The 25,407-nt window shown below is 31.5% G+C and overlaps 5 protein-coding genes across 5 annotated transcripts; all 5 read right to left on the reverse strand.

The window, feature by feature from the left end:
• Positions 1 to 2,852: 2,852 nt before the first annotated feature.
• LOC112521066 lies at positions 2,853 to 8,404 on the reverse strand. Its single transcript, XM_025129705.1, has 13 exons — positions 8,138 to 8,404; positions 7,801 to 7,857; positions 7,593 to 7,679; positions 6,992 to 7,090; positions 6,770 to 6,865; positions 6,532 to 6,597; positions 6,336 to 6,426; positions 6,014 to 6,081; positions 5,783 to 5,848; positions 5,420 to 5,470; positions 3,813 to 3,877; positions 3,641 to 3,718; positions 2,853 to 3,020 (listed from the first exon to the last, which is right to left on the reverse strand). The coding sequence occupies exons 1-12, from the start codon at positions 8,372 to 8,374 to the stop codon at positions 3,661 to 3,663; spliced, it is 1,041 nt and encodes a 346-aa protein (XP_024985473.1). The 5' UTR covers positions 8,375 to 8,404; the 3' UTR covers positions 2,853 to 3,020; positions 3,641 to 3,660.
• A 2,205-nt stretch (positions 8,405 to 10,609) lies between these two features.
• On the reverse strand, positions 10,610 to 11,316 carry LOC112522166 (S-norcoclaurine synthase 1-like). The gene is made up of 2 exons (XM_025131250.1): positions 11,112 to 11,316; positions 10,610 to 11,014 (listed from the first exon to the last, which is right to left on the reverse strand). Exons 1-2 carry the CDS (start codon positions 11,314 to 11,316, stop codon positions 10,722 to 10,724), a joined length of 498 nt encoding a protein of 165 aa, XP_024987018.1. The 3' UTR covers positions 10,610 to 10,721.
• Positions 11,317 to 13,883: 2,567 nt separating this feature from the next.
• On the reverse strand, positions 13,884 to 14,575 carry LOC112522178 (S-norcoclaurine synthase 1-like). The gene is made up of 2 exons (XM_025131264.1): positions 14,377 to 14,575; positions 13,884 to 14,280 (listed from the first exon to the last, which is right to left on the reverse strand). The coding sequence occupies exons 1-2, from the start codon at positions 14,549 to 14,551 to the stop codon at positions 13,988 to 13,990; spliced, it is 468 nt and encodes a 155-aa protein (XP_024987032.1). The 5' UTR covers positions 14,552 to 14,575; the 3' UTR covers positions 13,884 to 13,987.
• A 4,691-nt stretch (positions 14,576 to 19,266) lies between these two features.
• Positions 19,267 to 19,896, reverse strand: LOC112521291 (S-norcoclaurine synthase 1-like). The gene is made up of 2 exons (XM_025130061.1): positions 19,694 to 19,896; positions 19,267 to 19,620 (listed from the first exon to the last, which is right to left on the reverse strand). Exons 1-2 carry the CDS (start codon positions 19,866 to 19,868, stop codon positions 19,328 to 19,330), a joined length of 468 nt encoding a protein of 155 aa, XP_024985829.1. The 5' UTR covers positions 19,869 to 19,896; the 3' UTR covers positions 19,267 to 19,327.
• Positions 19,897 to 24,328: 4,432 nt separating this feature from the next.
• LOC112521292 (S-norcoclaurine synthase 2-like) lies at positions 24,329 to 25,011 on the reverse strand. Its single transcript, XM_025130062.1, has 2 exons — positions 24,820 to 25,011; positions 24,329 to 24,726 (listed from the first exon to the last, which is right to left on the reverse strand). Exons 1-2 carry the CDS (start codon positions 24,992 to 24,994, stop codon positions 24,434 to 24,436), a joined length of 468 nt encoding a protein of 155 aa, XP_024985830.1. The 5' UTR covers positions 24,995 to 25,011; the 3' UTR covers positions 24,329 to 24,433.
• Between the last annotated feature and the right edge of the window lie 396 nt (positions 25,012 to 25,407).

The raw sequence follows: 25,407 nt of genomic DNA on the forward strand, positions 1-25,407 counted from the left end.
TTTTAAATATTAACAAAATAAATTGTTATCTATAATTTTTTAATATTGTTATATTAATAAATAATTCAAAAATATCTAATTAATTTAATATATTTATATGTCAAGTAAAAAGTTTTTGAACAGATATAATATATTCTTTAAAAGATAATATTTTTTTGGTAAAAAAGAACAATTTTTATTTTCCTTTTTTTTCCTTCAAAAAACATATATTTTTTGAAAAATATTAGCGAGATAAGTTGTGTTCTACTAGTTTTATTGATATTGGTATATTAATGAATAATTTATATTTTTTTAATTCATTTAATACATTTATTAAATAACATGTAAAATATCTAAATATTAAAATTAAAAATATAATGTTTAATAAGAACTAGTAGATGTTATAATAAAATAAATTTGAAAGTACATGATATAGTAAGAAAGTTACATCACTATAATACATGTGGACAGTCTACGTGGACAATGAGGTGGCATGAAAACCTAGTATAATGGGTAAATTTAAATCAAAAGATTACCCAATGATATAATRGGTAAATTTTTCAAAGTACAATGTCCTAATAAAAAATAGTTTGAAAGTACATTGCTGTAATAAGAAAAACTTAAAGTACAATGCTATAATAAAAAAAATTATGAAAGTAGATTGTTATTTTATGCATTTTGCCCTATTAATTAATATTTATTAATATTAGCAATATTTAAATTTTAATACGATTAATTTATAATTAATATTAATAAATAAGAATTAATATTAATGAAAGTTCCAATTGAAAAAAGTAACAATAAGCTACTAAAACGCTATTGCAAGTAACGTTTTCAATAAGTTAGTTTATATATATATTTAAACACGTATCCGAAGAATAAGCTAGTTTATGTTTGCTAAATAATACCCAAGTACCAGTATTTCAACACCAATTTTGACATTAACAAATATTAGAATATTTATATACGGTAAATGCAACAAATAAACTCACACACACCCTCCTCACCTTTGGTGAGGTTTGAAACCTTGACTTCCTAAGAGACCAAGGACTACGATATCGTTAGGCCGAATGCCCTTTGGTCTAGAATAAAAAATTTGATGTTATACTATTTACCAAAATACTAGAATAGTGCTCAGGTGAGATAGAATTGGTACAAAATTTGGATTTGATGTCGGGTACTTGAGTTGGAGAAGATGCCATCAAGAAATAAAAAGCGTTGTAATTTAAAATAAAAATTGCAATAAAATTTTAAAATTACTTTTTAAAAAAGAGTCGAAATTGTAATTATTAATGAATAAAAATATTAAATTAAGATGGAGACCAAGAGACCGTTTGATAGTTGCTGAATGATTTGAGTCAGAATAATTAAGAGACTATTATAATGTAGTACAAAATTAAATAAAATTGTTTGGTAATTATTCAGAATGAAATTTGGGTGTTGAATGGTTAAGAGAGACCCAAGATACAAAATCATTTAGAGGGTTTTAGAACCATTAAAAAACAAACTTTTTTTTTTACCGAACAAGATTCACCTCTTACCGATTCAGATGTTGTTTACTTAATGACACTATTAAGAGGTAAACAAACAACCCCTAAACCAAATACATAGGTTTTGATACAACTCAGAGGACCTTAGCGTCCATCATGAATCATGTCATGCTCCATCTTCCATAACAAATTTTAATTTTTTTATATAACAATTCTACAATCAATATATTTCATTCGAAGATAAAATGTAAGATATACACAGATTTTTACTCCTACAAACAGGTAACGAAATCTTATGGATTATCATTTTTAAGTATATAATATTTATATACGACAAATTAAACGAATAAACTTACACATCCTTATCACCTTTGTTGAGGTTTAAACCCCTAACCTTCTAGGAGGCCAAAGCCTATGATACTGAAACTCTTTGATTGGATTATCAACTTGTTTACATGATTATAAGCTACCAATGAGTGATGTGCAAAAGAAAATGAATGTCCGTACATTTGATCCCTATTTCATCAGGAAACATGAAACACGATATGTTTTTATATATTTTATATGGTATTCATGTGACCGATCGGTAAAAATGAGTTAAAGACGTACTGACTTTTATCGAGGGTAATTAACTCAAATAACCATATTGACCAAACACTTTTACAAAATAACCACAATTTTTTTTTTAAAAACGTTCATTGACTAGCAAATCTGACATTGCAAGTTTACTTTTGTTTGTTGTGTCGGATTTTTTCTGACAAAAATCAAGGAAAAAGATCTAAAAAAATAAAAACCGCAAGCCAAAAAATAAAAAAGCAAGTTATGGTCCCCCTCTTCAGAATCAAACATAAAAAACAAAACAAAACAAAAGTAGGCTTGCGGTTTACCTTTTGACTTGTTTTTTATTTTTATTTTTTAGCTTAACAAAAGTAGGCCTGTGGTTTACTTTTCCTGACACCGCAAGCAAAAGTAGACTTGCGGTGTCAGAATTGCTAGTCATTGGACATTTTTGAAAAAAATAATATTTTGATGGCTATTTGAGATTGCTTATAAAAATAATTTATTGACTTATTTCAATGTAACACCGGTAATAATCACTTTTGAGTGTTTGGATAAACAGCTTATACCGGTACCAAACCGGTAATAAGAAGTTTTTAAAAAAGTTAAATCATTGTAACTTATAATAAGTTGATAAAAACTTTTATAGAAAAATATAAGTTGTTTCAAATAAGCAAATCCCAAACCCCCCTTAATTACCCCTTTTATCCATATCGTTGATCAACAAACGATCATGTCTATTTTACCCTTTAAAATACCGGTGTTACCTTTTGGACCCCGTTTAGGTCAATTCAGAAGCTTGAAAATGTATAAATAAATAAATAAATCATGTTAATGTTGTTATAGCCTTATAGAAAATTAGTAAGAAAAGAGTTTAAATAAAACATGGTACATTTTTTACATCATACATGACCATGTTACACCCATTAATTAGTTTTAGTTTGTATCAATCAAATAATCCACAACTTCCAGGTAGAAACCTTCGCCACGATTCTGCAACATTGACAAGCATCGTTAAAAACTATGTATATCTTCAATCAGCTTACACGTAACATGTAACAACCCGTCCCACATGGATAAAGATGTGGACTTGTGAGCCAGGGACGGACCCAGGAATTTTTTCAAACGGTGGCACTATTTGACTATAAGAAAGAAAGTATAGGGAAAAAATTTCAAACGGTGCCACTGTTTGACTATAAGAAACAAATATACGGAATTTTTTTTCAAATGGTGGCAACATTTGGCTAATAAAATGACACTAACAGGATTCGAACTTGGGTCTGGGGTGGAATAAAAGTCTTGCAAACCAACCCTACCAAATAAAACTTGTTCTCATTGTAGTTTCAAAATACATACAGTGGCATGTGCCACCTATACCACCAAAGTAGCTCCGTCCCTGTTGTGAGCTCCTTATAAGTTCAAAGTTGTAGAATACCAATAACTTCTACCATTGTTTTAAATTGAATTTAAACTTATTAGGCCTGTCTGTTGATTTGTAGGCCCCACCTTCATTCCTCTAAAATGGACCCATAATCATATCACATATTCATTCTCTTTGTAGCATATAAATGAAAAGGATATAAAGGTGGAATAATTAGGGTTAAGAAACATGCCTTTTATGTAGTTATTGTGATCAACTGACTGAAGATTTGGCAGCTTGAAGCATTTCAACAATGAGTGTCTTCACATCCCTATAAATGTTGGAAAAGAACATAAAAACATGAATAATAACGAAAGAATTCGACTCAAAACGAGTAGCGTGTCGCAACATATTTCGAGACTCACTTTCTGTCTTCTGCTTGCCTAGGGAATGGAATCCGAAGCTTAAAGCTCCTCCCTTGATACCCAGCCTAAAATAACATTTGTAAAACAAAAGTTAAGAATCATTAAACAAACCGAAGAAGAAACCAAGACTTCTTTGGCCATCCCATGAAAACTACAAAAAAATTCCATCTTGAGATGCTATGCGAAAATTGCCACATTTCCTTTTTCGTCAAATTTTCAAGCTAAATTTATGCATCTGCTCAGTTACTTTTGGTTCACAAGATAATCTTATTTTGTCGTTATTGAACAAATTCATCAATAGTCAAAGCAAATGACCGATATACAATACTATTATATGTTGAATCTATTGCAATTTTCATTGGACGGAAGAATTACGAGCATAATCAAGCACGGCTCATAGAAAACACCGCTGTCTATGCATGATAAAACATTTCCACCATACAAGAAAATGAATGTTTCATCCTAGAGATGTTGTTTGATTCTAATTCATTCAGGTAAAGAGTGGATTTTTTATTTAATTTGTGAACGAAATAGAAGGCAAATTTTAGCGTCCTCAAGGCGTGTTTTGTAGAGTTGTATAAACCCTGGTAAAGTAATCAAAATCAATTGTAATGGCCAAGATTCAACTGGGAATGCTGATCCGATGGATCGATTTGACCAATAGCAATCCTGGAAAGAACATGCATTAAGAGAATCTTTAACACTCCAGAGAAGTCTGTTACATAAGCATCTGATTAGAAATTTAGAACCTATTGTTTGTACAACGTTGTAAGGACCAAAAGGGATTAAGTTCCTATACTTAAGCATCAAGTTGAGATGGTATTATTTGTATGCTACTATAGGGACCCAAAGAGATCCAAGATTCTATATCAAAGCATTGGGATAGGATCAAAGATGATATTAGTTGCTTATGGATGAAAACAGTAAAGTCTATTTAAGGATAAACAGCTCAGGTGAGTTTCATTCATCAATTTTTTGAGCCTCAATGTTCAATTGTTTGGCTCAGGAATTTGATTATTCATGTTATCCTCGTATTAATTTGTCATGTACCTACCTTAGGCCCAACCCGTTCCTAAGTGATATTCTAGAATGGTCAAGAAGGGGTATTTTGGGTACTTCTTAGAGCAAGTAATTAGAATAAATAGGTAGGATGCAGTAGATGAGAGTCATGCCGAAAATTAGTGAGTGGTCTATGGGAGAGTGCTAGCCTCCCGAATGCTAGAGTTTACGTTTGTTTTCCATTCAAGTATCCATTCAATTAATTTGTTTCCATCTATGTTCTTAGTTTGTTACTGATTTAGATTCCAGTTCATAGCATAATTTCGTTGTTTCCCAAGTTGTATTCAATTGTATGTTCATGCTTCTACGATGTACTTCAAGAGTATGACTATGTGCACTAGGAACTCCTATGCTCATTATAGCTTCCGCTAGTTTGATGATTTAAATGAGACGGTGTATCTATGAGAAATGATGTTTTATAAGGTTTCGGCTGATTGGAATCAAGAAGGTAGAGTTAATCCATGATAATACATTTATATGGTAGGAAGTAGGTGAATGAGAAGTGGCCAGTGGGGTGCTTCAGTTGCTAACAAAGACATTAACATCACCTTTACATTGAACCCAAGGCTATCCATATCCAGCATGTGTGCAAAGTCCACCTGGAAAATCAAATTGTCGTAATAAGATAATGAGAGTATGAGACAGTTGCTAGCTTGCAGATCCTACTCCGAGTGGGGTACATTGGGTATGTTTGGTTTGGTTTTAGACTGTTGCTATCTCGCCAAAAGCCAGTGTCTGTATTTGCATCAGGACTAGTTTTACATATTTACCTACCCTATAGTAAGGGCAAATAATGTATTTCATAAATCCAGTTGAGTATATTACTCAAGATTGAATGAGAAAATTTAGTTTCTCTTTCTAATAAATATGGGAAGTTATGTACACCAAGAGAGCTCAAGATTATGGATTACCGGAACTGATGTCGAGTGCTGAACCATGAGTTTTGTATCATCTGAATGGTCTTTATTCATGTGAGACTGCAGCGTCACATTATAAGTTGGTTAATGGCAAATATAAGTATATAACAAAAACTATAGTGAACATAAAGAAAAATAAGAAATTTTGAGATGAGCAAGACAAAAAAAGGGTCAACGTCCAGTATGCGTCTCCTCGGAAATTTAGCAGCAGTAGTGGGGCCATACCGTAACAGGCTTAGAAAATTGAGAGATTGGATCCACCTTCGCTGCTCTGAACTCCTCCTTTGTGAACTCTGAGATAATTGGGGAACTTGACAATTCAAGAGCGAGAAGAATATGAAAATCATAAAGCGTACTAATTAGCTACTGGGATTTCCCTTTAAAGCCATATCAATCACTTGGCCAATAGCAACATTTAGCCATTGGAAACAACTCCTATGATTGTTGAAGTGAAATTGGTGCAAAATAGATATTCCAAATGCATCATAATCACTATCAAAAAGAAAAAAAGTTTAAAATTTAGCAAGTGAGTTTCAAATAGACAAACCTCCTGATCCTAATAAAGCGGTAGCAACACCAGAAACAAATCGCACAACTTTTGGTTCAATGCGCAGAAATTGGAAGTCACCAAAGTCAACCTTCACCATAAACAAGTCTTGGTGTCAAGTTAAAATGTCAGATGGATGTAAACGCAAGAAGGACATGAGATCTCAAGCAAGGTATTAGGTTATAACAAGTTCTACCCAGAATGCATCAGGATGCCTTGCCAAGTATGCAGTGCGTATAATGTCTGTATCCTCATTAGGAACCTTCAGAATTGATCAAAACATATGAATGCCAATGATCAATTTAGTATTCGAGTTAAAGGAAAATTTTCAACCATGAAGTTTAAAGAAAGACCAGATGATGAATAGGAGATGCTGATGGCAACTGAAAGTAATCATGCTGAAGGTTCAAGAATCAGAGAGAATAGCTACTTACAGAAACAGCATCACCATGTACGATTATAACTAAATCTGTCCTATCCTCCGGATCTTTTGCCACAAGCAATGAGCATTTAGAATTAGCTAGGAGGTCCTGCAAAAAGCCACCAACTTCAATGATGAGTTCCAAATGAGGGACATTAAAAATGTAAACCTCCAACAAGAAAACATCTTTTAGTTATATGTTGTCTGACTATAAAAGTCACTCATGTTTGAAAACCTTGGTATGAACTGCCAAACTGCTGACTGCTAATATGGGAGATCCATAGGCATCACATGCAAAATCAACCATTGATCCTGATGGATAACCATCGTGCTTCTGCAAAGCAAATAAATTTGTAATAATTGAGAACAGAACAATAGGAAAACAATGAGGCGAAATGAATCTAATTTAGAGCATGAATACTGTGCCAATATTTAAAATAAAGAGTCCATATCATCCATTTATTACAATTTAGAAATTGAGGTATCCACTCCAAGAGTACACTAAAACTTTGGCTTTCCAGTCAAATAGATAATTTTCAAATTTGATTATGACCCGATTATACTTTTATCATGAAGATTAAAAGCGTGTTACCAGGAGTCCGAATTATACAAGTAACAAACACCTTTCTTTCCTCCAACTTACATAATTGTCAATTACCGATCCTAAAAGTGGCTCATTTGAGCACAAAAATCATCTCTAATTTTTGCAAAGGAAGACTTTGTTTGCAAACCCTTCTAGTTGATCATAACATAAATCCCATGTATATAAAACACCCTATTCTACAAAAATATACTATCCAAAACTTTTGTAAATTAAGAACAGAACCGAAAAGAACCTGGGAAAAAGTGGAAAGGACACCACGCATGCCATGATGAAGGATAGTCTTGACCTCTTCAATGGGAGGCAGTCTAGCAGCCCTTTCCTACAACGGCAAACAATACACATATCAATCAAGAGCGCGCGCACACACACGTATTTGTTTGTATCTTTTTCAAAGAATGAATACGATAAAACACACACACAACATTGTGTCATAGGAGTACCTGATGAGCTTTAATGAGTTCAAAGACATCAGCAGTAGCATCACCGGATGAAGCACTCTAATGAACCAAGAAATCAAGAATTGAATTAAGCAAATTTCAGACAACAAATAAATCCACAATCATACTTAGGGGGAAAAAATAGGCGTAGTTCTCAATCATTTTCACGGTTTTAGCGAAATCGATTAAATTTGAATTAGAATTCTATGAAGTTTACAAACACACTGCACTAAAACTTCCACAGTGATACGAAATCTTCACACGGCGGATGGAAAAGCAAATTTATCATTAACCATAAAAACCAACGAGAACTGGAATACAACTGAAGCTAATCAAAAACCTGCGAAGGAGCTTGAGTGGATGAAGCCATGGCGGAGATAGGAGGACGGCGGCGACTGGTGGAGGTTGCAGAGAAGATGTAGGAGGATCTGGAGTGAGAAAGGAGTGGTGGAGTGATTCCACAACTGCTACTAATTCGGCCATTTTTGTAAATCAATAATCGATCAAGATCATGAATTCGTGAAGTTGCTGAGGAGATTGAGCATCGAAGAGTCGAAGGTGCCACCAGCGTCTTCATCTTCCCCGATTCTCTCCCTCACACGCTTCCATTTCTCCGTTTTATCAATAATATATCTTTTAAATTAAAAAACAAAATATAATTTTTAATGAAAATAATATTTTGTAAACCATGTATTTAAATATTTATTTTAACTAGAAAAGTATTCGCACAATGCAGCGAGACACATTTCGATTTTAATATTCTATTTTATTATTTGTCTTTCTCGATGTTATAATTCGATTTTATGTGTATTTAAGAAAACAATAATAATTTTGTTTTTTAATATATCATAAAAATTTGGAAAAAAAATATATTAATGTTAATATCAAATCAACTACTTAAAAGTTCTCATTTTTTATGTAATTTCTTTAATTTATTTTTTTATTGTAATTTAATTTAAGTTTAATAACGAATAAGTTTATTTTTGGTTTAATAATTTAATATTTTATAAAGATAATAATTAAGTATTATGTTAGTTATCAATGATTATCCTAATTATATTTTAGATTTTTTATATTTAAAATGAGATATATATCTTGTATTTAATTTATGTTTATTTGCAGTTAGTTATACGAATTTAGATATGGAGTTTTAATAAGTTATACTTACGCATAATCTACTCGCAATATTGAGTTTTAAGTAATATACATTAATAAACAGTATTTTACACATAAAAAATGGTTTTTAAAAGTTTTTGTCAAATACTTTATAATATAGTATAGATAAATTATTATATTTTCTATTTAATCATCCACTAAAAAATTAAACCACTTGAGAAATTAATTATGTTTGTTTATATTAGTCGATAGCATTTTTAATAGATTTTTATTTTAACAGGTAAAAAAGGTTAATTGGTTAAGAGTTATCACCTATGCTCAGGGATGGACCCAGCATGGTGCCGTTGCGGCACGTGCCACAGTGTTATTACTCCATTGAAGGGTAAAAAATTAGGTTTGTAAAAGGTACAACCATATTAATTTGTTGTGTGTCATCGTATGTATTTTGAAACTACATTGAGGACAAATTTCTTTGGTAAAATTGGTTTGCAAGACTTTTCTTCCATCATAGACGCGAGTTTGAATCTTGTTAGTGTTATTTTCTTAGTCAAATGGTGTCATCTTTTGAAATTTTTTCTCTATATTTGTTTCTTATGATCTAATGGAGCCACCATTTGAAAAAAAAAACATGGGTCTGTCTTTACCTACACTTACTAAGTAAGACTCTCGGTCCTTATCATTGTTCTTATAGGATAAGATTTTCAGTATTTGTTTCATTCATCTAGAAAAAATAAAGTAATCCAGTAAATGTCTACAAATGTTTAATAAACGACCGCTTACTACGGTAAATAAAGATACACAAAAGACCGGAGAATTGGGACGTATGCGTGTTGCTTTTGCAAAAGTAACGATAGCACTTCAGAAAAAAATAAAATTGACATTTGATTGTTCCTAGTCAAGACCAGTTGGATCCGTCGGGCTCATATTAGCCCTAATATTTTTTTGGTCAAACTGATTTTTATATGGGATTAGAGATGATCAAAAATCGGTTTCAGGTTAGATCTAAATCGATTTCGGTCTTATAAGTGTTTTCTGTAACCGGTTTCGGTGCCGACCAAAAACCCATGGCCGGTGTATGTGCTTTATAACCGGTTCTGGGATGGGCCCGAACCGGTCCAATTTTAGTTTTTCAAAAATCAATTTTGAACGTAAAAAAATTGTGTTTAAATATATTTTTTGACAACATCTTATTGTAATACACTTTAAAATCTCTAATTGGGTTATTAAAATACACTTTAAAATTTAATTTTTAAATCTTTTTACACGAAAATGTTATAAGTATTTTTATAATTATGATTTTCGAGAATTATTATTGGAACACTTACAAAAACTTGAAGTTTTTGGTATAAAAAAAAACTTGAAATATTGTAAAAAAATCTTGAAAAACTTGATATATAATTTATAAAAACATGTTTATTTTAAAAAAAATCGGGTCTATATATAAACGGTCACGAGCTGGACCGTGAATTTTCCAGAAAAATGTAACCAGTTAATGACCGCCGAGCCGGTCCCGAGCGGAGCCAAGTCCATTTGGCTATCTCTATACGGGACTGATTTGTATTGCATAGATCGGGCTTGCCAAGGACCGACCATCTGTTTTTATGAGTTACAACTAATGAGTAAATTCCAAGTTTTCTTACCGACCCTGCACAAAAACCGTGGTATCTGATATTTTCTGTTCAAATCATTCATAAGATCCATCCATACAAAGTGCACATCCACATGGATTATCAACAAAAGAAAGCAACCTGAATTTATTCTGAACAGTCACGATAATCATAAATCAAAAAAACAAACATTTCTTGCTATCAACCAGATTTCAAAAGATACTCATTTGCGATGTTCATGATGCCGATGAGAGGCTTATTCGTGACAAGAGAAGCATCAGCAGCAACTTCTTCTTTAACGTCATATTCAATTGTAAATTTCACAAGACACGACGACCCCGTGTCATCATTTGGGTTCTCTTTAATCTCGATTCTGCTCCTATAAAACGTAAATCCTAAATCAAGAAATCCCCCTTCCACCACTTCTACTTCTTTGACCTTATTCTCGTCATCAACCTTCGTAAACTTCTCACTATAACGCGAGAAGCGTGAACCTACACATATAACAACGTATAATCGATCATTTCAGTAATCACAAATGATTACTGTATGTTTTAAAAGTGATGGGTATTTTCAAACGCCTATAAATACCTGGCTTTAAAGCAAACCTGAGAATGGTACCAGCACCACCATCACCTTCAACGACTTCAATTGCCTCCACGAATTTTCCAGTCACAGCCTTTCCGAGCTCGAGGGTGCCGTAGAGAGCCCAAGCTTTGCTTGCCGGCACCTTCACTTCGGTCTCCTCCGATAACGTTCCAAACATTTTTGTAACGTTAGTTGACGATACGCACATCAGAGTTTCAATTATTTATATCAATATTAACTTTCTTTTTGTCCTTTTTCTATTCCAAAGATGCCTAATTGGATCGTTTGTCTTTTTCTCCTCTATTTTATATTTCTTTTCATCCGCCATTTTTAATTCCTTTAAAAAATAATTTAAAAATGTTTTAATAATGTTTTTATACGTCACATTACATACGTCTAACATCAACTACTTTTATTTAAATAGAAAATTGGGTTCTTGTTCTCTAAAATATTTCAATAGCTTTTCTTCCTTTTTCTCTAAAACAAAGTATCGTAAAAAGAAAAACTTTAAATATAAATAATTATCTAAGGTGTCATTTACCAAATGTTTATTCGGGTAAGCGTTTATCAAGTCAATTTACTTTACCGGTGAATATGACAAGGACTAAGAATCTTACCCGATAAGAGCAAAGACAAGAATCTCGAGTCTTACCCAGTAAGTGAAAACGAGGACTCTTACCATGGTTAGCGCTTATTGGGATAAATTGTTGCATACAATACATTTTAGTGAATAAAATCTTGTCCGATAAGTAAGCGATAGTGTTGGATTTTACCGGTAAATGTTTACCGGGTAAATGTTTAGGTAAACAGCCCCTAAAACTTGATGTAGGGAGAGAGAAATAATTATTTTATTCAATTCTACCAATGAGATTGAGTTATTATTTTTTATAATTAAAAAATATATATTGAGATGATAAATTAGAGAATACTAGAATGATACTCGCGCAATGCAGCGAGATACATATCGACTTTAATATATCGTTTCTTATTGTCGATGTTATAATACAATTTTATGTGGTTTTAAGAAAATGATAATGTTTTTACTTCTGCATAAGATATAAATATGAAAATATCATAAGAATTTGAAAAAAAAAATATTGATATTAGTACCAAACTAACTATTTAAAATTTCTACCTTTTTGTGTAATTTTTTAAATTAATTTTTCTTATTATAATTTGATTTAGGTTTAATAATGAAGTAATTTAATTCAGATTTAATAATATAATTTTTTTTATAAAGATAATAATCAAGTATTCTATTAGAACTCAATGATTATCCTAATTTTATTTTAGATATTTTATATTTAAAATGAAATGTTTATCTTATATTAGATTGTGTTTATCTGTAGTTAGTTACACGAATTCAAACATGGAGGCGGATGGAGCTTTAATAAGTTGTACTTATGCACAAATTACTTGTAATCTTGAATTTTAAGTATTATGCATCAATAAACAGTATTTTGTGTATAAAAAATAGTTTTTAAAAGTTTTTGTCAAATGCTTTATAATATAGTATAGATCATAATAATATAATTTATGTTAAAATCTCTAAAATAAAAGAATCTCTTAGAGATGAATGTAATTCTTTTTAAAAAAAATTATATTTTGGTTCTGTATTTTGGAAAAATTATAAAAAAAACCGTTGAAAATACTCTAAAGATGCTTAATCGTAACGGAAGGTTAAGGATATCTTAATTGTATGGTATCAAGGTTTTTCTTTAATATAGTGTAATCAATTAATTATAGATGGTAAGTAAAATTATATACCATGTACTTGGTACTGGTTTTGTACCAACTTCAAGTTACATATATAAAAAACTTATTATTTTGTTCAAATTTTAAATGACATTTATAATTTTTATGTAAGTCATGGGTCCATCCTTGCCTACACTAACTAAGTAAAACTCTCGGTTTTTATCATCGTTCTTATCAGATAAGATTCTCAGTATTTGCTATATTCATTAAAAAAATAAGTAATCAAGTAAACGTCTACAAGTGTTTAATAAACGACCGCTTACTGCAGTAAGTGATGATACACTAAAGACCGGAGAATTGAGATTAGAGAAGATCAGAAATCGGTACCGGGTTGGGTCTAATCGATTTCGGCCTTATAATTGTTTTTTGTAACCCGTTTTGGTGCCGACCAAAAACCCTTGGCCCAAAGTGTATGTGTTTTATAACCGGTTCCGGGACAAGCCCGAACCGGTCCAAATTTTTTTTTTTAAATCAATTTTGAACGTAAAAAAATTGTGCTTGAAGATTTTTTTTGGAGAATAGTTTATTGTAATACACTTTAAAATATATAATTGGGTCATTCAAATACACTTTAAATTTTATTTTTAAATCATTTTACACGAAAAATGTTATAAGTGTTTTTCTAATTACGATTTTCGAGAATTATATTGGAACACTTATAAAAACTTGAAGTTTTTGGTAAAAAAAACTTAAAATATTGTAAAAATCTTGAGAATATTCATATAAAATTCATAAAAACTTGTTCTTTTAAAAAAAATCGGGTCTATGTATCAGAACGTGAATTTTCCAGAAAAGTGTAACCAGTTAATGACCGCCAAGCCAGTCCCGGTCCTCCATCGGTCCTGGCCATTTGGCCATCAAACTTATTTTCTATTGCATAGACTGGGCTTGCCAAGGGCCAATCATCTGTTTTTATGAGTTACAACTACTGAATAAATTCCAATTTTTTTTACCGACCTTGCACATAATTTATAGTATCTGATGTTTTTTTTATTCGTATCATTCATAAGATCGATACAAAATGCATATCCAGATGTATTATTAACAAAAGAAAGTAACCTGTATTTATTCTGAACAGTCGCGATTCAATAATCATAAATCAAAAGAACAAACATGTCTTGCTATCAGCCAGATTTCAAAAGATACTCATTTCCGATGCTCGTGATGCTGACGAGAGGCTTATTCGTGACAAGAGAAGCATTATCAGCAGCTTCCTCTTTAACATCATATTCAGTTGTTAATGTCACAAGACACGATGAGCCCGTGTCATCATTTGGGTTTTCTTTGATCTCGATTCTGCACCTATAAAACGTAAATCCGAAATCAAGAAATCCCCCTTCCAGCACTTCTATTTCTTTGACCTTATTCTCATTATCAACCTTCGTAAACTTCTCTCTGTAACATGAGAAGCGTGAACCTATACATATAACAACGTATAATCAATCATTTCAGTAATCACAATAACTATTATATGTTTTAGAAGTGATGGGTATTTTCAGACGCCGATAAATACCTGGCTTTAAAGTAAAGTTGAGGATGGTACCAGTACCACCATCACCTTCAACGACTTCAACTGCCTCCACCAATTTTCCAATCATGGCCTTCTCGAGCTCGAGGGTGCCGTAGAGAGCCCAAGCTTTGCTTGCCGGCACCTTCACTTCGGTCTCCTCCAATAACGTTCCGAACATTTTTGTAACGTTAGTTGACTATAAACATATCGAAGTTTCAGTTATTTATATTAGTATTAACTTTGTTTTCATCCTTTTTTATTCCAAAGATGCCTAATTGGATCGTTTGTCTTTTTCTCCTCTATTTTATATTTCTTCTCATCCGCCATTTTTAATTCCTTTAAAAATTATTTTAAAATATTTTTTAATAATCTTTTTACACGTCACAGATGTATAAGTTCAACCACTTTTTTATAATAGAAAATTGAGTTTTTTTCTCAAAAATATTTCAACAATTTTTCTATATTTTTCTTTAAAACAAAGCATCATAGAAATATAAAGAATTCTCGTTAGGTAGGCATGGGAATGGAGCGGGGACCTTAATCCCTGTTCCCATCCCTGCCGGGGAATATAATCGCATTCCCATCCACATCCCCAACGGGGAACGGGGATCCCCAACGGGGAAACGGAGATTTTTTTCCATTTATGTAAGTTATTTTAAATTAAATAGGTCAGAGACTATACATGTTTAAATCTCAAACATTTTCAATAAACCTAAAACTAAAATGAATTTAATTTAATACAAAAAAAACACAACATCATATAAGAACTAATAACATAAAACAAAAAAAAATCAATTAAATCCAAAAAAACTTAAAGTCACATGTACCAAAAGATAATGAGTAATATAAAACCATATCGAGTAATTGTATTTTGACTTGACATCCAAAATATTACATATTAACATCTAAAAAGTAACAATTTTAGATTATAAACCTAGTTAGGAAATAAAAAATTATGAACTACCATTTTAGTTGAAATAAATAATATACATATATATATAATATATATATATATAATATATATATATAATTAATATATATATATATATATATAATTAATATATATATATATATATAGAGAGAGAGAGATGAGCGATAAAATGAAAACCACCCTCATTTGTACAAACCGTACAAACCACCCTCATACGTCGATTTCATTGTTTAATCTTATGAAATTTTTTCATGAAATTGTTTAATCTTGTGAAATTGTTTCATATAATACTTTTTTTGATGAATTTGTTTCATATATGGTTATGAAATTGTTTCATATAATATTTAATGAAATTTTAATAAAACTGTTTCATGAATTTCTCTAAAATTAAAATAATGAAGATGATAACATACATGATTAACACCCTTCACAATAAAAATGGTTAATCAACCTCTCATAATTACAAAAAAATGAAAAATTATGATTGGTTGAATGAGGTTTTCACGGTTTTTACAAATTGAGTGTTTTTTTGAACGCTCCCATATATATATATATATATATATATATATAACGGGTACGGGACGGGGAGTACCATACTCGTCCTCATCCCCATCCCCGGCTTGAGACAAACGGGGATCCCCATCCCCGATTTAGCGGGGAATCCCCGTCCCCGACCGGGGCGGGTGGACCGAGTTCCCTGACGAGTCGGGGGCCATTCCCATGCCTATCGTTAGGGGTTGTTTGTTTACCTCTTAATAGTTCCATTAAGATGCAGTCTCTAAATTATTAAGGGATGAATCTTGTTTGGTAAAAAAGAAGTATGTCTCTTAATGGTTCTAACACACTCTGGATGATTTTGAATCATGTGTCTCCCTTAACCATTAAGCGTTCTAATTTTATTGTAAACAATCACCAAACAATTATATTTCATTTTGCATCATATCATGAGAGCCTCTTAATCATTCTGACCACTTAATCATTCTGCACCAATACCAAACCATTCAACAACTTCCAAACAGCCCCTTAAACTTGATGTTGGGAGAAAGAAATAATTATTTTATTTAATTCTACCAATCAAATTGAGTTATTATTTTTTATAATTTCTAAAAAAAGTGCATTGGGATGATAAATTAGACAAATATTATAATAATATAAGTTATGTTAAAATCCCTAAAATAAAAAATCTGTTGGAGATGAATGTAGTTCTTTTAAAAAAAATTATGTTTTGGTTCTCTATTTTGGAAAAATTATACAAAAAAAAAAAAAACCGTTGAAGATACTCTAAAGATGCTTAATCGTAACGAAAGGTTAAAGATCTCTTATAGGATGGATTTTGTATGGTATCAAGTTTTTTCTTTAATATCGTGTATCAATTAATTATAGTTGGTAAGTAAAATTATATATTGTGTACTTATTAAATGTATTTGGTATTGGTTTTGTACCAACTTCAAGTTACATGTATAAAAACTTGTCATTTTGTTCAAATTTTAAATTATATTTATAATATTTATGTCAGACATGTGATGTTTAAAAGTTTTTTTATTGTGAATAACAAAATTTGTACACATTAACCATAAGGGTAGTGCTTGATTGGTTTGAGCTTGGCTCTAAAGGTTAAAAGTACCTGGAGGTCCCAGGTTCAAATCCAAGAAGGAATAAAAATCCCCTTGTGGCCACGGAGGTTCAAATGCGGTGACTCCGGGATATCTGCAAAGCAGGTGGTCGTCCTGGGATTAGTCAGCTCGCATAGCGGGTTGGATATCCAGGTTAATAAAAAAAATTGTACACATTCAAATGTTTAAACAAAATAGTTAAAGTTACTTTATTTAATATTTAATATATTAAAAACACAAAAATAATAAATACTTAAGTATGTACCATGGTACTATATTGGTACGCGACTTTCAATATCGTGTACCCACCAAATTTGCGTAGTTCGTACGATACTACCAACCGACTGTAATTGGTAAAAATTAAATTGCTACCATTGCATCAAAAGACGAGAATATGTCAAAAAAATGTTTCTTAATAACTCATTATGATATTTATGCTAAATACTTAAATACATGCTTTTGATTTTAAATACGTAGATAATTTTTTAATAAAATGAGAATCAACTCATATAAAATTATTTTTCCATAAGAGACACGTTTATATAGCTTTTCTAGAAAAAGCAAAATAATGGGTCGTTTACCAAACACTTACCCGGTAAGTGTTTATCGGTAAAATTTAACAATATAATTTATTTACAGGGTAAGATTTTAGTCCACCAAAATAACATCGTATGCAACAATTTACACGGTAAGCACTTACCATGGTAAGAGTCATCGTTTTCACTTACTAGATAAGACTTTTGGTCTTTATCTCACTCTTATCGGGTAAGATTATTGGTTCTTCTCATATTCATCAGGTAAGGTGATGTGACTTGGTGTTCACTTACCTGAGTAAACGTTTGGTAAACGGCCCCTGAAACAACGTAAGTTTACATGATGCGACCCAAGTCTCTTCGGCCTAGTCGATTACATGTTTAAGTTTACCTTCCTTTTGCGACTCAACTAGATAATCTAGGTTATTGGCTTTCGGTAAAAAATAATTGAATTTTCGAGCAGGTGAATTTTTTCAGAACAACAGTAAAAAATGTTTTGTACTAGTTGCTTTTTTCAACCTATCAAGATCAATATCAATTGTTTTTTCAAGCAGGACTTTTATGATATATGTCAATCTGTACAAGCAGAAATTTGAATACATATGCAACATTTAGGTATAGTCATATAACATTTTCAACATTCAGACCTTGCAACAAGGTCTACTGGTCTAGCATTTTTAAAAATAAGATTTAAAAATAACATTTAGGTATATGATTATATATTCTTAATATGATAAAGATGTAAAATTTAAAACGAAAAAAATAAGGGATATAAAACAAATTAATTTGTAAGTATTCATAATATTTAATAGTTTGCTTAAATAAATAATAATTTAATATTGAGTTCATTTTGACGAGACTATTATAATGATATAATTTATAAAAAAAATGTAATTTTAATGCATTTTAGTTCATATACGATTATTTATGTTAATATGATAAATATGTAAAAAAAATGAAAAAAATAAAAATATAAAGTAAATTAAATAACTAATTATAAGGATATAAAATATAATTTAGAAATTAAAAATTAAAAATATCAAATAACAGTTTCAAATGCTGACGAATCTTTTTCAACAAACTCAAAGGTCAGGCCTTCGGGTCCATAATAAGGGGTCGTTTACTAAATACATACTTTGGTAAGCGCTTACTAGCTTAATTACCATTTCAGGTAAACATAGTAAAGATTAAAAATCTTATCCGATAAGAAAAACAAACAAGACCGAAAGTCTTACCAGGTAAGTAAGGTTGATGTCTCTTACGGTCTTACCCGATAGACACTTACCGAGTAATAAACGCTTACCATCAATCCATTTTGATGGTCGAGAATGTTACCTTATAAGGTAACTTAGATTTGTGACTTTTGTCAATAAACGCTTATCCGATTAGTGTTTGATAAACGACCCATGAGCCCATATTTTAAGACCGAAGACCGAACAAATATTAACCTGAACAAGGACCAAAGAGGGCCATGGCAAAAACATATCAATCAGGACATCGCACATTGCTTCCGCGAAAATAATTATAGCACTTTAAAAAAAATTACTGGATTCTTTAAATTTGATCGTTCCGAGTTAAGACCGGTTGGCCCATCGGGATCATACTAGCCCTAATGTTTTTTTATCAAACCGGTCTCGATTTGGGACTGTCGGTGTATTGTAGAGACCGAGCTTGTCAAGAACCGATCATTTGTATTTCCGAGTTACAACTAATGAATAAACTCCATGTTTCTTACCGTCCTTGCACAAAAATCATGGTATCTGATATTTTTGGTTCAAATCATTCATAAGATCCATACGAAATGCATCTCCTGGTGGAACAGTACCAAAGCAAAGTAACTTGTATTTATTCTCAACAGTTACAATCAATTCTTGCTATCAACCAGATTTCAGAAGATGCTTGTTTGCGATGCTCATGATGCCAATGATAGGCTCATTGGTAATAAGAGAAGCATTAGCAGCAGCTTCTTCTTTAACTTCGTACTCAATCGTTAATTTCACAATACACGATGCACCCGTGTCATCATTCGGATTCTCTTTGACCTCAAATCTAATCCTATAAAGCGTAAACCCGATATCAAGATACCCCCCTTCCACCACTTCTGCTTCTTTGACTTTATTCTCGTTATCAACCTTCGTAAACTTCTCACTATAACGCGAGAAGCCTGATTCTACACATATATATATAATCACAATAATTATTATCTACTAAAAGTGATTTAAGATTTTTACGGTAACGCGTACCTGGCTTTAAAGCAAACCTGAGAATGGTACCAGCACCACCATCACCTTCAACGACTTCAATTGCCTCCACGAGTTTTCCAGTCACAGCCTTTCCGAGCTCGAGGGTGCCGTAGAGAGCCCAAGCTTTGCTCGCCGGCACCTTCACTTCGGTCTCCTCCGATAACGTTCCGAACATTTTTGTGATGTTAGTTGACGATAAGCCCATCGGAGTTTCAATTATTTATAATCGTACTAACTTTGTTTTTGTCCTTTTCTATTCCTAATTGGATCGTTTGTCTTTTTCTCCTCTATTTTATATTTCTTTTCATCCACCATTTTTAATTCCTTTAAAAAATAATTTAAAAATGTTTTTATACGTCTCACTTCAACCACTTTTTTTTAAATAGTAAATTGAGTTTTTATTCTCTAAAATATTTCAACAGCTTTTTTTTTTTTTTTTCTAAAACAAAGTATCGTAAAAAGAAAAACTCTAAATATAAATAATTATCTAAAATTTGATGTAGAGGTAGAGAAATAATTATTTTATTCAATTATATCAATGAGATTGAGTTATTATTTTTTATAATTCAAAAAAAAGTATATTGGAATGATAAATTAGAGAATACTAGAAGGATACTCGCGCAATGCAACGAGATACATATCGATTTTAATATTTCGTTTCTTTCTTCGGTGTTATAATACAATTTTATGTGGTTTTAAGAAAATGATAATGTTTTTACTTTTACATAAGATATAAATATGAAGATATCATAAGAATTTGAAAAAATCTATTGATATTAGTACCAAACTAATTATTTAAAATTTCTACTTTTTTGTGTAATTTTTTTAATTTAGTTTTTCTTATTATAATTTGATTTAGGTTTAATAACGAAGTAATCTAATTTAGGTTTAAGAATATAATTTTTTATAAATATAATAATTAAGTATTCTGTTATAACTCAATGATTATACTAATTTTATTTTAGATATTTTATATTTAAAATGAAATGTTTATTCTATATTAGATTATGTTTATCTATAGTTAGTTTCACGAATTCAAACATGAAACTTTAATAAGTTGTACTTATACACAATTTTCTTGTAATTTTGAATTTTAAGTATTATGCACCAATAAACAGTACTTCGTGTATAAAAAATGGTTTTTAAGAGTTTTTGTCAAATGTTTTATAATATAGTATATATTATAATAATATAATTTATGTTAAAATCTCTAAAATAAAGGAATCTGTTAGAGATGAATGTAATTCTTTTTTAAAAAAATTACATTTTGGTTCTGTATTTTGGAAAAATTATAAAAAAAACCGTTGAAGATACTCTAAAGATGCTTAATCGTAACGAAAGATTAAGGATCTCTTATAGGATGGATTTTGTATGGTATCAAGGTTTTTCTCTAATATCGTGTATCAATTAATTATAGTTGGTAAGTAAAATTATATGCCGCATACTTATTAAATGTATTTGGTACTGGTTTTGTACTAACTTCAAGTTACATATATAAAAATTTGTCATTTTGTTCAAATTTTAAATGACATTTATAATATTTATGTAAGACATGTGATGTTTAAGAGTTTTTTTTTTATTATGAATAATAAAATTTGTACACATTCAGATGTTTAAACAGATTAGTTAAAGTTATTTTATTTAATATTTAATATATTAAAAACTCAAAACTAATAAACACTTAAAGTATGTACCATGGTACTATAGTGGTACGTGACTTTCAATATCCTGTACCAACTGAATTTGCGTTGTTCGTACGATACTACCAATCGACTGTAATTGGTAAAAATTAAATCAGTACCATATTAATTGATACGATTGATACACACGTAAGATACTTTAGTTTGATATAAAATTGTCATTTGTAACAATCCCTGATATATTTTTATTAATAAACTCGATCGCGGGTTGAAGGTTTAAAATGGAAAAAAAAAATTAAACTGTTTAAGACATGAAAATCTATATACAAAAGACAACTGAATCATTTATCTACTGATGTTGTTATGGGGACCTTTTTCATAGTCATTAGCTTTATGGGGCTGTTTGTTTTTTTAATTTTTCACTTAATCTCCTCTTATGTCTGAATCGGTCAGACATAAGAACTTTCAGATCGTTTGTTTTTTTTTCAAATAAAGAGCTGAATTCGTTTATTTTTCTCTGAATTTTTAAGTGGTAACCCTAGCACTTAAAACCACTTATTTCTATCGCCTCCTTACGTCGCTTGTCTCAGTTTACAAAAACAAACAGTCTTACTGATTCAGATTTCAGAATTCAGACGTAAAAACAAACAGTCTGACTGATTCAGATTTCAGATTTCAGACGTAAAAACAAACAGTCTGACTGATTCAGATTTCAGACTTCAGCACCACCTCTTAAAATTCAGAAGTGAATTCAGACTTCAGACTTCAACACCTCTTAAAAAACAAACGTCACCTAAGTTTTCAAAGATTCTTGAGACTATCAAGGTGCAAGCAAGGTGGCCTATACATTTACTTAAAAAAAAAAAAACAGTGAGTAATGTTAAAGTTTTTTAATTGCGAATAAAATATAAGTTGAGAATTTTATTCATGGTTGTTACTATGAATTTGAAGCTTAAGTTTGTGGTTCATCAAGGTAGCATTTGGTATGCAGACATGACATGACATGACAGGACATGATAGGACTGGACTGGACAAGACAAAAGGGTAGGACCGGACTGGACTAGACAAAACAAGAGTATGTCTGGTGTTTGGTACGACTAGGAGTGGACGATACAGAACTAGACAAGCTACCCCCAAAAGTTATTTGATGATTTTAAATATTATATAATAGTTATCATTAATACAAATAAAATAAATATTAAATAATTTAATTTATAAATATGTGTACACAATTTTCATATAAATGAACACATACATATATAATGGTACCAAATTTGAATGAAAAATTTGATATTGTTGATGGTGGTGGTGGAGGTGGTTTTGGTTATGATGGTGGTGGTGGTGGCGACCAACGCTAGTAGTGGCAATGGGCAGTGGTGTTCGGTGACCAATGATGGTTGTAGAAATGGCAATGGACAGTGGTGGTTGGTGGTCGACGGTGGTTGTAGAGGTCATGAAGGAGGTTGTTGCGATATAGAAGGATTTGGAGGTGGCCAACGGTAGTAGTGTTGGTGGTAGTCGGTGGCCGATGGTGGTTGTAATGATGGCAATGGACGGTGGTGAAGTAGGTTGTTGTGGTTATTTTATTTTCTGTCTCATTATTGTCCCATCTTGTTCCACCAATTTTGGTGGAACAAAAAAAAAACCTCTTTTGTCCCATGTCCTACTTTGTTCTTGTTTCATGTCGCGTTAAATGTGGGACAGTGAGTTCTTTAAAACGAAAACATAAGGAACATAAAACAAATTAATTCGTAGGTATTCATAATATCTAATAGTATGCTTAAATAAAAAAATAATTTGATTTTGAGTTCATTTTGAAGGTATTGACGAGACTACTATAATGATATAATTTATAAAAAAACATAGTTTTAATGCATTTTAGTTTATATACAATTATTTATTTTAATATAATAAATATATAAAATAAAAAAATAAAGATATAAATTAAATTAAATAACTAATTATAAAAGTATAAAATATAATTTAGAAATTAAAAATATCAAATAACACAAAAATAATTTTAAACTTCAAGGCCAACTTTGGATGCCAAAAATGGTTTAAGAAGTTACTGGCATATATAAATGAAGATACACAAAAGACCGAACACATATTGACATGAACAAGGACCAAATGGTATTTTGGTAAATGCTTATCGGTTCAATTACCTTTTCGGATAAATATAGCAAGGATTAAAAATTTTATCCGGTAAGAGAAAAAACAAGATCGAGAGTCTTACCGGGTAAATGAGGTTGATGTCTCTTACGGTCTTACCCGGTAGACGCTTACGTAATAATAAACGTTTACCATCAATCCATTTTGATGATCGAGAATGTTACTCATAAGGAAAATTAGATTTGTGACTTTTGTCAGTAAACGCTTATCTGATCAGTGTTTGGTGAACAACCCATGAGCCCATATTATAATACTGAAGACCGAACAAATATTAATCTGAACAAGGACCAAAGAGGGCCATGACAAAGACATATCAATCCGGACATCGCATATTGCTTCCACCAAAATAATTATATCACTTTTAAAAAATTAATGAATTCTTTAAATTTGATCGTTCCCAGTTAAGACCGGTTGGCCCATCGGGCTCATACTAGACCTAATGTTTTTTATCAAACCGATCTGGATTTGGGACTGACTGTGTATTGTAGAGACCGAGCTTGTCAAGGACTGACCATTTGTATTTCTGAGTTACAACTAATGAATAAACTCCATGTTTCTTACCGTCCTTGCACAAAAATCATGGTATCTAATCACAAGGGTGATGCCTGATTGGTTTGAGCTTGGCTCCAAAGATCAAAAGTACTAGGAGGGCTCAGGTTCAAATCCAAAGAGGAATAAAAATCCCTTTGTGGCCACGGAGGTTCAAATGCGGTGACTCCGGGCTATCTGCAAAGCAGGTGGTCGCCCTGGGATTAGTCAGCTTGCATAGCGGGTTGGATATCCAGGTTAATCAAAAAAAAAATCATGGTATCTAGTATTTTTGGTTCAAATCATTCATAAGATCCATACGAAATGCATCTCCACATGGAACAGTACCAAAACAAAGTAACTTGTATTTATTCTCAACAGTTACAATCAATTCTTGCCATCAACCAGATTTCAGGAGATGCTCGTTTGCGATGCTCATAATGCCGATGATAGGCTCATTGGTGATTAGAGAAGCATTAGCAGCAGCTTCTTCTTTAACTTCGTACTCAATCGTTGATTTCACAATACACGATGCACCCGTGTCATCATTCGGATTCTCTTTGACCTCAAACCTAATCCTATAAAGCGTAAACCCGATATCAAGATACCCCCCTTCCACCACTTCTGCTTCTTTAACCTTATTCTCGTTATCAACCTTCGTAAACTTCTCACTATAACACGAGAAGCCTGATTCTACACATGTAACAGCGTATAATCAATCATTTCATTAATCACATTAATTATCATCTACTAAAAGTGATTTAAGATTTTTACGGTAACGCATACCTGGCTTTAAAGTAAGCTTGAGAATGGTACCGACACCGCCATCACCTTCGACGACATCGACTGCGTTCACGAGTTTTCCGGTCACAACCTTTCCGAGCTCGAGGGTGCCGTAGAGAGCCCACGCTTTGCTCGCCGGCACCTTCACTTCGGTCTCCTCCGATAACGTTCCGAACATTTTTGTGGTGTTGGTTGATGGATGAAATGCAACATCGAAAGTTTTGGGTTTTTTATACATGAAATTGTTTTAAAATGGAATTAATTAATTTTGCTTTCCAAAGATGCTTAATTGGATTGACTTGTCGTTTTCCTTATTCCATATTTGTTTTCATTCGATGCCGGCTTTTTTTGTTGCTTTCGAATTAAATATTTTAATTATTTATTATTTATATTTATAAATGTTTTTTTTTTCAAATATCGTTTATAAATATCACGAACGTGTAAACATACTTAAACTCGTAACGAAAGGATTTTTGTCGTCTATTGATTTATACATCCTCAGAGGCGGACGTTCAACCGATTTTTATGATTTGAATATTTTTGGGTTATGAAAGATGAAAACGTCGTCAACCGGAACTCCAAAAAAGTCAT

The sequence above is a fragment of the Cynara cardunculus genome (assembly GCF_001531365.2).
Source record: "Cynara cardunculus var. scolymus isolate 2C chromosome LG 11, CcrdV1, whole genome shotgun sequence".
NCBI classification, from domain to species: Eukaryota; Viridiplantae; Streptophyta; class Magnoliopsida; order Asterales; family Asteraceae; genus Cynara; species Cynara cardunculus.

Coding starts and splice junctions, on each gene's coding strand:
- LOC112522166 (XM_025131250.1), bottom strand. CDS start 11,316: ATGTGCGTATCGTCAACTAACGTTACAAAAATGTTTGGAACGTTATCG. Junction 11,015..11,111: donor CAGGTTTGCTTTAAAGCCAG/GTATTTATAGGC, acceptor TTATATGTGTAG/GTTCACGCTTCTCGCGTTAT.
- LOC112521066 (XM_025129705.1), bottom strand. CDS start 8,374: ATGAAGACGCTGGTGGCACCTTCGACTCTTCGATGCTCAATCTCCTCA. Junction 7,091..7,592: donor TCCTTTCCACTTTTTCCCAG/GTTCTTTTCGGT, acceptor TTTGCTTTGCAG/AAGCACGATGGTTATCCATC. Junction 5,849..6,013: donor AATTTTCTAAGCCTGTTACG/GTATGGCCCCAC, acceptor GTGACGCTGCAG/TCTCACATGAATAAAGACCA.
- LOC112521291 (XM_025130061.1), bottom strand. CDS start 19,868: ATGTTCGGAACGTTATCGGAGGAGACCGAAGTGAAGGTGCCGGCGAGC. Junction 19,621..19,693: donor CAGGTTTGCTTTAAAGCCAG/GTACGCGTTACC, acceptor ATATATGTGTAG/AATCAGGCTTCTCGCGTTAT.
- LOC112522178 (XM_025131264.1), bottom strand. CDS start 14,551: ATGTTCGGAACGTTATTGGAGGAGACCGAAGTGAAGGTGCCGGCAAGC. Junction 14,281..14,376: donor CAACTTTACTTTAAAGCCAG/GTATTTATCGGC, acceptor TTATATGTATAG/GTTCACGCTTCTCATGTTAC.
- LOC112521292 (XM_025130062.1), bottom strand. CDS start 24,994: ATGTTCGGAACGTTATCGGAGGAGACCGAAGTGAAGGTGCCGGCGAGC. Junction 24,727..24,819: donor CAAGCTTACTTTAAAGCCAG/GTATGCGTTACC, acceptor TTACATGTGTAG/AATCAGGCTTCTCGTGTTAT.